At 44.4% G+C, this 15,493-nt stretch overlaps 2 protein-coding genes and 2 non-coding genes across 5 annotated transcripts; all 4 read left to right on the top strand.

Annotated features, from left to right (window-relative positions):
- The first annotated feature begins 404 nt into the window (after nucleotides 1-404).
- slc25a39 (solute carrier family 25 member 39) lies at nucleotides 405-7,529 on the top strand. Of its 2 annotated transcripts, XM_070923094.1 has the most exons (12): nucleotides 405-531; nucleotides 1,915-2,020; nucleotides 2,364-2,423; nucleotides 2,615-2,665; nucleotides 3,137-3,246; nucleotides 3,347-3,414; nucleotides 3,858-3,982; nucleotides 4,076-4,249; nucleotides 4,939-5,048; nucleotides 5,848-5,929; nucleotides 6,016-6,096; nucleotides 6,184-7,529. In XM_070923094.1, exons 2-12 carry the CDS (start codon nucleotides 1,924-1,926, stop codon nucleotides 6,288-6,290), a joined length of 1,065 nt encoding a protein of 354 aa, XP_070779195.1. In that variant the 5' UTR covers nucleotides 405-531; nucleotides 1,915-1,923; the 3' UTR covers nucleotides 6,291-7,529. The 2 variants fall into 2 exon arrangements, with proteins under 2 accessions (XP_070779195.1, XP_070779196.1); XM_070923095.1 differs by lacking the exon at nucleotides 2,615-2,665.
- Nucleotides 7,530-7,883: 354 nt separating this feature from the next.
- On the top strand, nucleotides 7,884-11,283 carry rpl3 (ribosomal protein L3). The gene is made up of 9 exons (XM_070922699.1): nucleotides 7,884-7,900; nucleotides 8,472-8,664; nucleotides 8,913-9,081; nucleotides 9,445-9,580; nucleotides 9,787-9,973; nucleotides 10,074-10,336; nucleotides 10,419-10,514; nucleotides 10,631-10,750; nucleotides 11,146-11,283. Exons 1-9 carry the CDS (start codon nucleotides 7,898-7,900, stop codon nucleotides 11,188-11,190), a joined length of 1,212 nt encoding a protein of 403 aa, XP_070778800.1. The 5' UTR covers nucleotides 7,884-7,897; the 3' UTR covers nucleotides 11,191-11,283.
- Nucleotides 9,619-9,711, top strand: LOC139300843 (small nucleolar RNA U83B). The gene has a single exon (XR_011598863.1). It is a non-coding gene; the product is annotated as a small nucleolar RNA U83B (small nucleolar RNA).
- Nucleotides 10,926-11,058, top strand: LOC139300840 (small nucleolar RNA SNORA54). The gene has a single exon (XR_011598860.1). It is a non-coding gene; the product is annotated as a small nucleolar RNA SNORA54 (small nucleolar RNA).
- Nucleotides 11,284-15,493: the final 4,210 nt, after the last annotated feature.

The following is a 15,493-nucleotide window of genomic DNA, read 5'->3' on the forward strand; positions in this document are numbered from 1 at the left end:
GACAACCATGCAGCGCCTCCCCTGGTCTCCTCCATTAAATCAGAAGTTACATTTGACTGGTACAGTTCACGGAAGTTGCTCCAGTTTAACCGCTGAACAGTTTACAGTCGGACTTAAATCGTGTTTACGTGCGACAGCTGCAGCGCACCGCAGTGTTGCGTCCACCAGGCGGCGCCAGAGCTGCGGCTGCGCCAGGGGGCGGGGCCAAGCGGACCGTGACGTTCTTTACCGCTGATCTCCAAAACACACGCACCGGCCTCTGTACCTCAACAAGCTGCGACTATCGCTGAGTGTAGTTTTATAGAGATTTGTGAAGTCAACGTGAACTGCGGCGCACATTTTGTTAACAGGTACATACAAACTGCGCTGCTGCGAGCTTAGCCCGACTGTATAACCATGTTTACGGGTCACGCACAACGGAGAAGCCGAACAAACTGCGGCGCGACAGAGTGGCGTGAATGTGGCAACGTAGCGTTAATGAACTAGAATGGGTGAAGAGCCCTCGACTTCTCGCTGGCAGCTAAAGTAGAGGTGAGTAACGTTAGCTTGTCATCTTATAGGACGCGATAACGTTGGCTGACAGGCCAGCTAGCTACCCAGCTAAATCGCTAAATGCTGACAGTTGGCTAGCTACGTGTCAACATGGTTCAGACAGGTTTGGCCCAAAGCATTTGATAAATTACCTTATTGACATCGAATTCAACCTCTCCTCATCTCCTGGGTTGAAATAAACTCATTTTGTTTGTGTATTAAGTTAGCTAGGTTAGCTAACACCGAATTTCTTTCAAATACTGCAGGCAAAGTGTTTTGACTACACTATGAGATCATTGATTGAGTTGCAGAATTCAAATCGAGGTAGTTAAAGTGTCTCTGGGTTTTTCGTTAACTTGTGTCCTGTCGACGTGAGTGTTATATAGAGTGACGTGATAAACCTCCTTGCAACGTTGTGTAATTTCGGTGAAGGTGACAGGAAGACCCCAAACATCTTCTCATTATAGCTCACATTCAGCTCCATGTTTGTTTTGGGCACTCGTGCAGTAGAAGAACACTTGTTTGGCAAAGCAGCTTATCAAACAAACACTGAGGGCCAACAGGCTGTAACTGTCACACTGAGGTGTAATTAACTCCAGAGGATAGGATGAGCCTGGGGAAACAAAGGGCAGCCACACAGGTAGGAAAACAGGAAAGCTTGAAATGACTGATTACTGATACTTATTAAAACAATCCTCCACAAAGCACATTTTCTTTAAGAGCATTCATCCAGAACGTCTTGGCTGCTAGTGATGGATTTGTTGGCATCGTATATAATTTCTTAAAATCACTAATGGCTTATTCAAAGTCAGGATTTCTTGATTTACCTTCATTAGTTTTTGTTCCATTTCACTGTTGGCTGATTCAGTGTTGATTTATCTGCTTCCACCCACTCTCAGTTAGGAGGTGAGGCTCTCACTGGCTGTCTGGTGACATGCACATCATAGATAAGCTATCATAATGTTTCAACCAACCCATTATAACAACCCCACCTAGACTTACCCAGCTAACATCAATGACGGACGTCTGTTCTGACGTTATTACGCAGTAATAATCGGTCCATGCGCTTCAGCAATGATGGACTACATTATAAATAACAGTTATTCTAGTCATTTCTAGTATATTTGGACTTCTTTGAGCTCATTTTTGTTGTCATGACACTAACGTGGAGAATCAGCGCTCTGATATAACAGGACACTAACCCAGCCACAAAGTAGGTGTTATGTTGCTGATCCTGCAGGACACCAACACTCCTCCTCATTTGTTTTACATAACAAGGACGCACAGACATCTGGCTAGTTCGACAGTATCAGAAAACACCTCTGTGAACTTTAGTTACAGAACATTGTGTTCTCAGTTTTGTTTTTTTCTCTTGTCTGACAGGTGGGCAGGATGGAGGAGCGGACCGTTAGCGGCCCTGTGGCTGCGATCTCTCCAGTGCAGCAGATGCTGGCTTCTGGCACTGGAGCCCTCCTCACATCTATTTTTGGTGAGATCATGGAAACAAAGACAAAACCTATGTCTGTATGTCTATTAATATAATTTCTTGTGCACACAAAGTCTTACAATTAGTTATTAGATACACCTAGCTAAAACTAATGCAGTCTAATACAACAGTCCTGCAGTAAATCCTAATACATGAAGGTTATAATGTTGCTGTTTCAGAGAGGTGCTGATTCAACTGTATGATCATTTTGGAGGATGAATTATATTGCATTACACAGAGAGGTGTTTCTGTTATTTTAATTTAAGCGAGGTGTACCTCCATGATAAAGTAGCAGCTGAGTGTATGTCATTATTATCTTTGAATCTGTCAATGTATTTGTTTACAGTCACACCGCTGGACGTTGTGAAGATCAGGCTGCAGGCTCAGCAAACACCGTTCCACCAAGGTGAGACGAGGAGCTTGCCTTCTTCTGTTTTACATCATATCTTAGCTTCGATAATGAAACACTGACTTTGCTTTTAACGGCTGCTTGTGGGTGCCACGTGTATCCTGATGCTTTTCTAACCCCACTACACCTTGTGCTCTCTTTTTTTGCCCTCTCTCTTTATCTGTCCTGCCTTTTGCTTTGTTTCATAGCTTTAGCCTGTGAATCTGCCCCGTGGGGTGGCGTCATCCGCTCTTCCAAGTGTGAGTATCTGACCCACCACCGCTGCATGCTAAAACTTGGTTTAAAAGAAAACGCAGTGGTCCTGCTGACCTTTCTGTGGGCACATGCTCGACTAACAACAAAATAACCCCTTTTGTAAATAGATTCACGTGTTTGTGATCAGCTTAGATGTGGTGTGATGGTTTTCAGTCTTCTTCCACAGGGTAGAGAGTTTCTAGGAAATCAATGTCAATAGTGTATCTTAAACCAGCCCTAAATAAACAGGCAAAGTAAGCAGTGACAAGGACAGCCCTGATGTTATCATCTGCGTGACTCTGTGGTCATTGCCATCGCGTATATTATTAATAGCCTTTCTGTCCTCTGTTGAGGATTTTTTAGCTCTAGACTGATGTTTTTAGATCCTGAATGTTTGACAGATCTGGTGTCGTACAGTCATTGTTTGCTTTGCTGATATTTTTAACTCTGCTGACCGCCGGTTCTGTCTCTCACAGGGAAGTGTTTCCTGTATTGTAATGGACTGATGGATCACATCTATGTGTGTCAGAATGGAACCAGCTGCACCAGCTGGTACAAAACACCAACACATTTCAGTGGGACTCTTGTAAGTACAAGTACATTAGCAGCTTTGCTTTTGCCACAGTCTCTTTGCACACAAAATTAATCAAAATGTACTTTTGTTTGTTTGTTTGTTTGTGCCAAAGGATGCTTTTGTGAAAATCACTCGACATGAAGGACTCAGGTCTTTGTGGAGTGGGCTACCACCAACACTGTGAGTGTCTAAACTCTCATCAATGTTTAAAAACTGAAATTTAGGTTAGAGTGAGAAAGATGTGGCTCTTCAATTCATGACGACACTGAGTGTCCAATAAGTGGCCAATAGTTGTTTTCCTCTGATATTTAGTATTTTAACATTGTTCTACTTCGATGGCCTACTACTACTTCTACACTGAAGGATAAAGTGTTTCCTCTGTAAATGAAAAGTCTTTAAAACAGGATGACACACCACAACTATGCATTTGCAGAACAACAATTATAAATCCACACGTGCTTGAAACTGTTTGGAAATGACTTTGGTAGATTTGACCTCCATCAGTTATTTTCTGAATTAATTTACAATAATTTACAAAATGCCTTGAACAAATGATTAAAGATAATGTCATTGATTTGGCACACAGTGCACAGTGTTGCTCATTTGTTCATGTGCATGTGCAGGGTCATGGCTGTACCTGCCACCGTCATCTACTTCACCTGCTACGACCAGCTGCGGGACTTCCTGAGATACGGTCTGGGTTTCCAGGGCAGCCTTGTCCCTCTTGTTGCTGGAGGTCTGGCCAGATGTAAGTTGCATTAAAGCACAATTACACATAGAAATCCTAACTATAATATGTCAGTGTGTTTTTGACCTCCAACATTGTGTGTTCGTGTTGCAGTGGGGGCTGTGACTGTGATCAGCCCTCTGGAGTTGGTCAGGACCAAGATGCAGTCCCGTCGGCTGCCCTACAGCGAGCTGCGGGTCTGTATCCGCTCTGCCGTGGCCCAGGATGGCCTGCTGTCTCTGTGGAGGGGCTGGGGACCCACCGTCCTCAGAGACGTACCCTTCTCTGGTGAGAGCAGCACCACAGAATGCTATATGATAATGCTTGGAAGACCAATCTTAAATCTATTAATCTGTAGGCTTGAAATGTGGCTGTAAAATGTTCATGTTGGTTACGATTATGGTGGAAAAACCTTCAGTAGAAACTTGTCACATCAGGCCTGCAACACATTTCACTCCTCTGCTGTTATTTGTTATGTTCAGTACGTTCCAGTCATCCTCTCATCAGACCACAGCTAAACACACTGTTCCCCTGTTGAAACTGCAGACTTTTTATAGCCCCTTTTCAGGCTTACAGAGTGTTTAATACTCAAAAGATAGATTTGAGATGGGATTCAATGAATATTAATTATTTATTTTTATTACTCTTTTTACCCTTTCTGTCTGCCACCCTCCCCTCACTGTACTGTTCCTGCATCATTCATCCCATCGTTATTCAGAAACTTGGATGACATTTTCACGAGTCGAGTCAATTTTATTTATATAGTCTCAAATTTGCCCCGAGGGACTTTACAACCTATAAGACACCCTCGATCCAGAAAAAGGAAAACCTCCCCAGAAAACCTTTTTAACAGGAGAGGGAAGAGCAACAGAAAATGAGCAGTTGTTTGTCACAGTACTGGTCTTTTGGGAAAGCAGAAGACGACTGTAATGTGGAGCATAATTAAATGAACCACCCCTGTTTGTGTGCATTTGCAGCTTTGTACTGGTTTAACTATGAACTGGTGAAGGCCCGGCTATGTGAACAGTCCCGAATGACTCAGGCCAACTTCTCCATCAGCTTTACTGCAGGAGGCGTCTCTGGAGCTGTAAGTACAGAGAGATGTAATGTGAAGACGCACCTGTCCTCCATCCTTCACTGTGTCAATGTTTTCTTTTAATGATCCTTGATACACTGGACTCTCCTGGATGATGTAACCACCTTTATAGGTTTGTGTTTTGGCCGCTAGTTTGAATTATTTCAACTTCATCTCTCTGAGAAATCATGTCAGTTTAAATATTACCTCAGCTGCCTCACATCAGTAGGGAATTCAAAACTCTTCGTCGTTGTAGTTGTGAACAAAACATGGCTCCGTGGTTACTGAATTCATCCAGAATTGACTCAGAATCCAAAAGTAAATTCATTGAAGCTGCAGATTGTGGCATCAGTTTTCTCAACAGTGAACTCTTTAGCTTCTGCTCGCCATTAGCATCAGTCTGTGATTGGATGTTTCTCAGTGAAATGCACCATGGGAGTCAAGGATAACTTCTCGTCACATGCTTGTGCTGACTTTTTAATCAAAGAATGAGTTATTTTGTACCGTAGTTGTTCATCTTTTTGTTCAAATGATTGCTTCACCTAACTTTGTCTATGGGAAAATTAAAGGGACTTTACCCAAAATAGTTCCTCCCACTTCGCAGCTCTATTATTCTATGGTGCTATGGATCGTTAACATTCATCAGTAGATGGTAGAACCTGATAATTTATGACTGTATGAATGACTTGATGTGATCAGACTTATTTCTGCTTGAACTCAAAGTGAAAACGAAGGAAATAAAATGTAGCCTTGAGAAATCTAATGTTTGCTTTTGGTTATTTGTCTGTTTTTCGACCGTCATTGTGTCTAGATTGCTGCAATCCTGACGCTGCCTTTTGACGTGGTGAAGACACGGAGACAGATCCAGCTGGGAGAAATGGATACTCTGGGAGGTCAGTACTTATTACGTGAAATGTATTTACTTATACTTATGAGTGTGGCATATTCTAAACAGTAACTTATTCCAATTTCCTCCTAGTTTCCTTAAAGAGAACCACATCCACATGGCGCATAATGAAGGAGATATGGGCCGAGTTGGGCTACAGGGGCCTTTTTGCAGGTACACACTTACTGTATGTTCTCTTATGTTAAGTAAAAATACAACATTTGCTTTGCACAAAAGTGAAAACATTTGTATTTTTCCCAGGTTTCATGCCCAGGGTGATCAAAGTGGCCCCAGCCTGTGCTGTTATGATAAGCACCTATGAGTTTGGAAAGGCCTTCTTCCAGAAGATGAACCTTGATCGAGAGTGACCGGCGTCCTGCAGGCTGTTGGTGTTTGTGTTGATTGTTCACAGCCGCACACGCAGACTTTATTGTGAGGACAGTCGAGACAAAATCTCCTCAAACGGAAGCATGAAGCACAGACGGCCTGGATTTGGTTTTGTGTGAACACAAAAGAAGAGGATTCGCCCACATTTCAGAGATGCCTCTCCCTGCTTTTTTTTTTTTTTAAATATGAACACAGACTGTGATGAGACGTGACGCCTACATCCTTGAGCACAATGATGAGCTTGAACAACAAGCCTGGATACTGACAGATACTCCTGGACCACAGACAGTGTGTGTTGATTATTTGAATATACCTTTTCCAGATATCTTAAGAATGCTTAAGGGAAGGAACTTACTTACTTACACTGACATGGATCACGCCTCAGTGCAAGTCTTGGTGTGTGAAAGTCACGGGTTCAATACCACAACTGTCCTTGATGAAAACACTGAACCCACTCACCTACTGTGCAGGACCGTGGTGTAAGGTACAATGCTGGATGGGGAAATTAAAACCCTCTAACGGACTGCAAGTGCATCAGTGCGGTCACATGAGTCAAAGGAAAATGTTCTAATTCCTACATTTGCATTTTGCCTGAGATCGACTGCATGGTGTGTAGAACCCCATTCAGTACAGAAGCCAGGTAGGCTAGTCCGCCCTGCATTCCTGTAGCAGTAAAGCATGACATTTCTGACATCTGAGTAGATGACTGGCAAATCTGTTTTGTATGCTGCATAGATTTGATCATTTGTGGCACTTTATTTGCAAGACAAACGCTGTGAAATGAAATCATAAACAATAGCTACAGGGTTTTATGTTATGTGGAATGTGTGCCTCTTTTCTGTTCTCATAACTGGAGGAGAGTCACAGTATACGAATCACAAGGCCTGATTTCAGCATGCATGGATTTAGCATTTTATGCTGTAATTAGATTACAAGAATTCATGAACAATTGAGCAAAAGCACTGCATCCCACAGGTTTGCTGAGACTTTTTAGGTGATGGGTAAAAGAAAACACAAAAGGCTTTTCAAACTTTGCCCTGGTGGCGCTCTGCTGATGAAATGCTTTGAATGTCTTGACTACAATAAACATAACATCAAAACTTGTTACAACACTGGATCATAAAACTAAATATTGCTGCCTTAACCTGAAAGGTGTAAATGTGTGTCCTTTGTTTTTTATGAATGAAATGGTAATAAATGTTAAGACAGCTTGATTTTTATATGACGTGTGATTCATTTAAGGACTTTGTAAATGACAATTATTTAAAAGAACAGAATATTATATGAATTATGATTGTAATAGTACATTTTACTATATCTTCTTTTCTACCTTATAAGTTGATAATTACACACAAACGTTTTGATATTTGATCATGTAATTACAAGTTATCTACTGTGTAATGCATTTAGATACTTTGTGCAACCAAACAGCGGCATCTGGTGGCTGCTTAATTTATTACATGCACGGTGAAATACCGGGGGGCGGGTCTTCTCGAACGATAGTCACGCTAAATCCCACGATATTTGCTTGTATATATAGAAGCGACGTGCTCCTTGGAAGGCCTCTTTCAAACGGACCGGAGACAAGATGGTGAGTGTGCGCTTCACTCTGCTGACTCTCTGAACAAGAATCGGTTTGTCATCTGAAGCATCCTTTACATTTAACTTATTCCAGACACAAAAATAGCTTTTAATGGCAAGTTCTATTATTGTCCCACTTGGATTTCTGCGGTATTTCAGTCTGACATTTCAACTATATGGATGCATGTATGACCATACCGGCTACTCGGGCCCCAAAATGGCAGCTTGAGTAGGCCACAACTTATAGTCTTTACATAGTATCTCGTTAATATATCTTGTATAGTATGTAATTATGTAAACGTTTGCAGGATGCTGAAATCAAAGTGTTTGATTTCCAATTTTTTTGAAGGGGTCAGACTTCGGTTGGTTACGTCAAGCTAGCTATGCTAACAACGTGGTTAATGCTGTTGCTCTGCAATAACTAAACTCTACTTTAAAATTAAAAATCTGCACACTTTAGATGCAGAACTAATCACGAGCAGGGTCCCGCTAGACACTAGCTGAGATGCATCTCTAGGCAGCTCTTGAACATTGTGGTTAGTTCAAAGGATGTACCAGCTAATAGTTTATTCCCTTCTCAGTCTCACCGTAAGTTTTCGGCTCCGCGCCACGGATCCCTGGGCTTCCTGCCCCGCAAGAGGAGTCGTCGTCATCGTGGTAAGGCCAAGAGCTTCCCCAAGGATGACCCCAGCAAGCCCGTTCACCTGACCGCCTTCCTTGGCTACAAGGCCGGCATGACGCACATCGTGCGTGAGGTCGACAGACCTGGCTCAAGTGAGTGGACTCTGACTAAAGTCTTACTGATTTTTATAAATGAGGAGCTGAAAGGTTGTAAATACTCATCTGCCATTGAGTTATGTAGTATTCTGCCTGTGATGAGCCTCTCGACGGGCGGACATAATGGGTTTATACCCCTTGCTGAATGTCGAGCACTGAGCGCAGTTTATATCATGAACCATGAGTTTCAAGTGCAGGCCATCTGATTTGTGAAGAGCTAAAATTTTTTATTTCTTCCTCTGCAGAGGTGAACAAGAAGGAAGTGGTTGAGGCTGTGACCATTGTGGAGACACCTCCCATGATTGTGGTTGGAGTTGTGGGTTACGTTAACACCCCCCGCGGCCTGCGTTCCTTCAAGACCATCTTCGCCGAGCATGTCAGTGACGAGTGCAAGCGTCGGTTCTACAAGAACTGGTGAGACACTACACAATGACTATAGCTGAATGTACTGAGTGCTTGAAGCAGATGTTAGTTGCCCAGTGGAAATGAAATGAGTCCTGTGTTTTCACTGAGTCTAACATTACGGTGGCCTCCATGGCAGCTCCGCTCAGGTGCCATATGCCCTGATGAGCTCCGGGCTCCTCTGGCCAGTGGAAAGTGCTTCTTAGAAACTGCGCCATGAGCCGAATTCCTTATTGGCTGAAATAGCCCCCTTATCTACATGGAGGGGAGGGCGAGCAGCTATGCACTGTGTTCTTCCGCTGGCCCACTGGGGTTATGAAGGACCTGTGCCAACCTATGTATCCTCTCTCCTCCTGCATCACTGCGTGCTCTCAGGTACAAGTCCAAGAAGAAGGCTTTCACCAAATACTGCAAGAAATGGCAGGATGATGAGGGCAAGAAGCAGCTGGAGAAGGACTTTGCTTCCATGAAGAAGTACTGCCAGGTCGTCCGCATCATTGCCCACACGCAGGTTAGTGTTTGACTCCTAATGAGGTGATGGTTTCCTGCTTTTGTCGTTGATGAGACTACGGATCTTGCGTCAGGCATGGCGCCCGACACATATGAGGATATCTTCCATGCTGCCTTCCTTCTGAGACTTCACATCTAATGTTCATTGTACATCTGATGTATGTTGTGGATATTTTCGCTTTTCTGACCTGCGAGTTGTCTGTGCAGATGCGTCTGCTGCCCGTGAGGCAGAAGAAGTCTCACCTGATGGAGGTGCAGCTGAACGGCGGCACCATCTCCGACAAGGTGGACTGGGCCCGTGAGAAGCTGGAGCAGGCCGTGCCCGTCAACACAGTTTTCACCCAGGACGAGATGATCGACGTCATTGGTGTCACCAAGGGTCACGGATACAAGGGTAAGATGACAGTGAACTCCTGCAGCCTTTCTGCAAGGTCACGTGTCTTTTGGTTAAATCAATATTCAGTCTTTCCTAATGAGATGTCCTGTCCTGCTAGGTGTCACCAGCCGTTGGCACACAAAGAAGCTTCCTCGCAAAACCCATCGTGGTCTGCGTAAAGTGGCCTGTATCGGTGCCTGGCATCCTGCCCGTGTGGCTTTCTCTGTGGCCCGTGCCGGTCAGAAGGGTTACCACCACCGTACAGAGATCAACAAGAAGATCTACAAGATTGGCCAGGGCTACCACACCAAGGATGGAAAGCTGGTGAAGAACAATGCCTCCACAGAGTATGATCTGTCCAACAAGAGCATCAACCCCCTGGTAAGTGACATTCATGCAACCTGTGATTCTGTCAAGTCGACCTGGAAGCTGAAAATGTGACTCACTCTTTCGTTTCTTAAAGGGTGGATTTGTCCACTATGGAGACGTGACCAATGACTTTGTCATGGTCAAGGGCTGTGTTGTGGGAACCAAGAAGAGGGTGCTGACTCTGCGCAAGGTGAGTGCGGCACAATTTGTAGTGTTCGTTTGTATTTACAAATTGAGTCTTGAAAGATGAGGTAAAGGTCATTTTTAGTTTGGTTCTCACACTAAATTTGTTCATTACTCTTCCAGTCTCTGCTGGTGCAGAGCAGCCGCCGTGCCTTGGAGAAGATCGACCTCAAGTTCATCGACACCACCTCCAAGTTTGGCCACGGCCGCTTCCAGACTGTGGAGGAAAAGAAGGCGTTCATGGTAAGACTTCGTACTGAAAGCCATACTCGATGTGTGACTATTCTGTATTACACAAAGTTTGTATGCCCGCTTTTAAACCCATCATCAAATGGGAGTAGTGCTAACATGTGTACTGAACACATTTTAAACATTGCAGAGACAAACTGCGTACTGCTAATGTCAATGTTTAGTTTCCCCGCACTGTTCGTAACCTGGTTCAGTCTTCAGTATGAACTCTGGGTTCCATTCCAGTGCCACAGTGAGCCCCAGTGAGGCAGGGGAGCAGTGCCTCTTTGTGCTCGCTCCCTGTTCACTCTCTGGGAACACTGGCTGCTCTGAGCCAACACATGGACTCCAGGTCAACAGCAGGTTAAAGCATTAGCATACAACTGATGGTCTGGTTTCTTCTCTCACAGGGACCACTCAAGAAGGACCGAGTTTCCAAGGAAGAGACTGCCTGAAGTTGCTGTCAACGTCCAGTATCTCTGCTGCTCTGACTGTCACCATCATAACTGTTCTGCAGAGTTCTTTAATAAAAACCAAAACCCAAAGAATGTCATGTCTGTTTTTATATCTAACTATGATTAAAGTCAGTGGTGTCAGAAGATATTTGTAAAGCAGAGATGGGAAGAAACTTTTTTCTTTTTTTTTTTTTTTTGCGGTCTGCGTGTTGGAGATGCAGATGGCAGCTGGCTGAGTGGCTTTTGGGTAGTTAATCAGTAACTTACTGAGACATTGAAATATTTAAACTTTCACTCATGGAAAAAGTCATGTTTGTTACACTTTCAGCCTCCTGATTGGAGTTAACTCCAAAAAACACTGCAGTGAAGCTTCATCCAGTGGTGAAGTACTAGTTCTTGCACATAAGTCTGCACTGAAAATGAAATGCTAATATAATCCAGGAAATAAAACTAATACTTGATGCACATACAAGGCTGACTAATATTAGATATTACTATTGCATTCATGTGTAACATGTTAATCTTGCTGTAGAGTAACCAAGTCTTATCCAGGGCTGCAAAACATGCTTTTTTTTTTTTTTGGAAACTTGCAATTTGGTTTGTAAAATTAAGAATGCAAATGAGGCAAAGTAGCTCTCATTTGATATTTTTGGGTACTTAAATCTATAATACCTAAAACATGTGCTTAAGTAAAGTACAGTCTCATGTCACAGCTGAAAAGGTCGGCATCAGCTGTGATGACGGCAGCCACCTATGCAGAAGTGATGGACAGCGAGACGCTCGGTTTAGCTAACATTGCATGTTTTAACTGGTTATATGTGTCCTTGAGCTGTAAGGCTTGTATTCGGCTGACATAACTCCAGCAGTCACAGTACAGTAATTAAGCTCCAACATCATCCATTCTGACTCATCACTGCCAAAACTAAAACCTCCACTTCAGCAGGTAATGAGGAAGACCCTGAGAGGGCTCCACAAACGCCTCCCTGAGACATCGCTGCATAATATTCAGCACTCTTAGCAGAAATGTGGATTTCCTGTAAGGATTTTTTCAAGGTCCCACCTCCTTCCCATTAACCTGCAGTCGGGGGAGTTGAAGGACAATTGCTCTCTGTTGAGCAGCATTTCAAGAATTTGACATTTTCTCTACCAAAGCAGTTCTGCAGTGAAGAGAAGATGTCCTCTAAAGGACGCTCATGAACAACTGAGCCCTAAAAAGAAGCTGCTGTACGTGTAGAAGCAGCGTGAGGAAGGAGCAGGGTGAAGCCCTCTGTCACCGTGGCCAGAGGACAGTCATGGAGATGCTCCTGCTGTTACATAATGACCTCCAGAGGCTCTGACCCCTGCCCTGCTGCAGCACAAGCAGCAGTTCAAAGCTCCCACACAGCTCTGCTTTACATAATGCCCCCCCCCCCCCCCCCTGCTGAATGTGACAGCTAACAGTCCAGAATTATGCCATTAATTGCTCCCTCTGTCCCCTTCAGGTGAGGTTAGGTGTCCCAGCAGGCGCTCCCTTTATGACCCCGTGCATCTGCTCAAACAGCATCTCCTGTCCGCACCATTCCACCCTATTAGTTCAGTCCTCCATCATCTCAAATGAGCTCTCCTCCGAGAGGAGGCGGGGACGAATGAAGAGGGGGGGGGGGGCAGACTGGGGCACAGATCCAAAGAAGGGGGCACATTTGGGAAATTTAAAGCCCTGGCAATAATAAGGTGTTTTAATAGTTACGTTGTTTATTCAGTGTAATAAACGAAAAACAAACGCAATTTAATATTCTAATATGAAATGATAACAATTAATAGCTGCTATTTTTAACTCCAAATAGCCCACAGCCATGGACTGATTATGAGACAATGGGCCCCTGGACACAGACATGTACAACCCCCCGCCCCCCCACCCCTCCTACACTGGAGCAAGACACCCAGACTGAAAGAGACGGCCGTTCTGCATCATGCTTTGGTTGTTTTGCATCACTTTGTGCTCGTTTTGTGTCTCTTTCCTGTCACTTTGTCATATTGTCTGCTTCTTTTATGTGGCTTTGTGCTCGTTTTACGGCTCTTTGTTGTCGTTTTACGGCTCTTTGCTGTCATTAATTTTCCAACAAGAAATGCTAACAGTCAGTCCAGCGTCCCCAGGACCTGCACCCAGAAGACCCGTTCACTAATCCGTCCATGATACTAAGGAGCCAACAACCTATCACCTTCTGGAGGGGCACCCCTCTGGCCCCGCCCCTGATTAGGTAAGTCCTCCATCATCTCAAATGAGCTCTCCTCAGAGCCAGGCACAAAAGAAGCCAGTGTTGTCTGTGTCTCTACTTTATGTGTGTGTGTGTGTGTGTGTGTGTGTGTGTGTGTGTGTGTGCTATCCTGCAGTGGAACCTCCAGTCCGGTCCTGAGGCAGCAGCTGTTGCTAGTGGGACAGCAGCCAGGTAACCAGGGTGCATGCTGGGACAGCAGAGAGGAGGGCCAAGCATTTGATTTATGTGAGTGTGTGAGAGTGTGTGCAGTTGCTTGTACATGTAAGTAGGTGTGTACATCTGTGTGTTGGTGTGTGCGTCCTGGCATGGCGGTCAGCCGGCTGGCACGGAGTCAGCGGCGGGCCGTCCTGCTGAGCGAGGGAAGTGACTGGGTGTTGCTGCAGCGTGGCGTCTGACAGGAGGACAGACTGTCGGAGGGGACGACCACACACGTAGGACCATTATTACACAGGACGGAGGCCGTAGGCCACCAACCAACGGTGGCTATCTGAGTGCTGCTAGGATCTGTTATTCTGCCGGGACCAGACCTTTCAGTGCTGAAATGATTTGTGATCAAGGCCTTGATAAGTTCTTACTGTGAGGATCCTGCACCAACACACAATCTTCTGCCAAAGTTGCAACAGTTTTGGTTGTTTCATTGATTTAAAGGTGATGTCATGAGAGCTCCATCCACATTTGAGTGTAATTCTGAAACAGTTGCGTGGTTGTTGCTCAGTTTTGCTCTTAATAAATGATACATAAGAATGTTCTTTATCAAAATTTACCTTTGACTGTTGCATATTAAGTCATTAATATTTAAGATAGGGTTTGTTTTAAAAATTTGTAAATTTGTTTTATTTCTATGTAAATTGAATATCTTTGGGTTTTGGTCTGACAAAACAAGACATTTTAAGACGTCACCTTGATGGGCATTTTTCAGTGTTTTCTGAAAAATGTCAGACTAAACGATTAATTTATTAATCAAAAAATATAATATATATGCTATAAAATATATATATATACTTTTTATTCTACAACTGAGCAGGAGTCAAAGCCTTTTCACAGATCATGATGTAAACAGGTGCAAATCAAAAGATGCAAGTGTGGTTTTTGGCTGTTTTTGAATGCAAATCATTTCCATCCGTATCATATCCAACACTGACTAAAGCTGCATGTCATCACAAAGGCGGCAGTAGTCCTCTTTGGTGTGTAAAGGACAGTGAATCTGAGGGCCTGAGCGTTCCTCCTGGGCCTGCCAGACTGCAGCTCCTGCACCCCTGCACTGTGGCATCAGTATTCCAGGCCCGTTCGTGGACACGGCGTTCCAGGAGCTGACGGAGGCAGCCCTGCGCTCCGTCTGCCATCACACCACCAGAGGGCAGAGCACAGCGCTCCCTTTGCTTCACGCATCCCAGAGCACTTTGTGTGCTGTAGCCTACTTTGGTTCCTCCTCTTTATCTCTCTCTCTCTCTCTCTTTGAAACTGCCCTCTATTCAGAACTGGATTTAAAAGCTTCAGATGATTTGTAAAATAGCGGCGACGTAGCGCAGACTCCTCTTTGGTCCATATATTTTTTATTCAGAAAATGGTGAAGCTTCACACGGCTTGTATCAGCAGTGGGGGGGTGATGTGAATGTGTCATTTCAGACTATGTTTGCTCCACTGATTTATCTTTTTTCTTTTTCAGTCAGTTGGCCGTGCTTATAGCTCCCTGTTGCCACTCAACTCTGCATGACCCAAAAATAACCCGGGGTGAGCGCAGTCAGCAACTGTTCTCTGGTCAGCACAAACAACAGGCCGCATCTCTCTCTCTCACACACACACACACACACACACACAGGCTTGAACATGCAGATTCAGTGTTTGCACGCACAGGAAAAAGATAAACATTCCTCCGACAAAAATCCACACACACATTTCAGGTTGCATTTTGTTGCCAGAGCAGTAATTCACAGAGAATGAGCGCCGAACGCTGCAGCCTCGTCTCAGTGACTTGAAGTTGGCGGTAGCTTTGGAGGCTTCGTGTGACGCGCCCACACACCTCCCATGGGTGCTTGGTTCTCTGTCCC

The sequence above is a fragment of the Enoplosus armatus genome, chromosome 17 (genome assembly GCF_043641665.1).
Source record: "Enoplosus armatus isolate fEnoArm2 chromosome 17, fEnoArm2.hap1, whole genome shotgun sequence".
NCBI classification, from domain to species: Eukaryota; Metazoa; Chordata; class Actinopteri; order Centrarchiformes; family Enoplosidae; genus Enoplosus; species Enoplosus armatus.

Excerpts from the sequence above, each read along its gene's own strand:
- slc25a39 (XM_070923094.1), top strand. The coding sequence starts at position 1,924 with ATGGAGGAGCGGACCGTTAGCGGCCCTGTGGCTGCGATCTCTCCAGTG. Across the intron at positions 2,424-2,614 it reads GCAAACACCGTTCCACCAAG|CTTTAGCCTGTGAATCTGCC; the intron begins GTGAGACGAGGA and ends TTTGTTTCATAG. Across the intron at positions 3,247-3,346 it reads CACATTTCAGTGGGACTCTT|GATGCTTTTGTGAAAATCAC; the intron begins GTAAGTACAAGT and ends TTTGTGCCAAAG.
- rpl3 (XM_070922699.1), top strand. Across the intron at positions 10,337-10,418 it reads ACAAGAGCATCAACCCCCTG|GGTGGATTTGTCCACTATGG; the intron begins GTAAGTGACATT and ends CGTTTCTTAAAG. Across the intron at positions 10,515-10,630 it reads GGGTGCTGACTCTGCGCAAG|TCTCTGCTGGTGCAGAGCAG; the intron begins GTGAGTGCGGCA and ends TTACTCTTCCAG.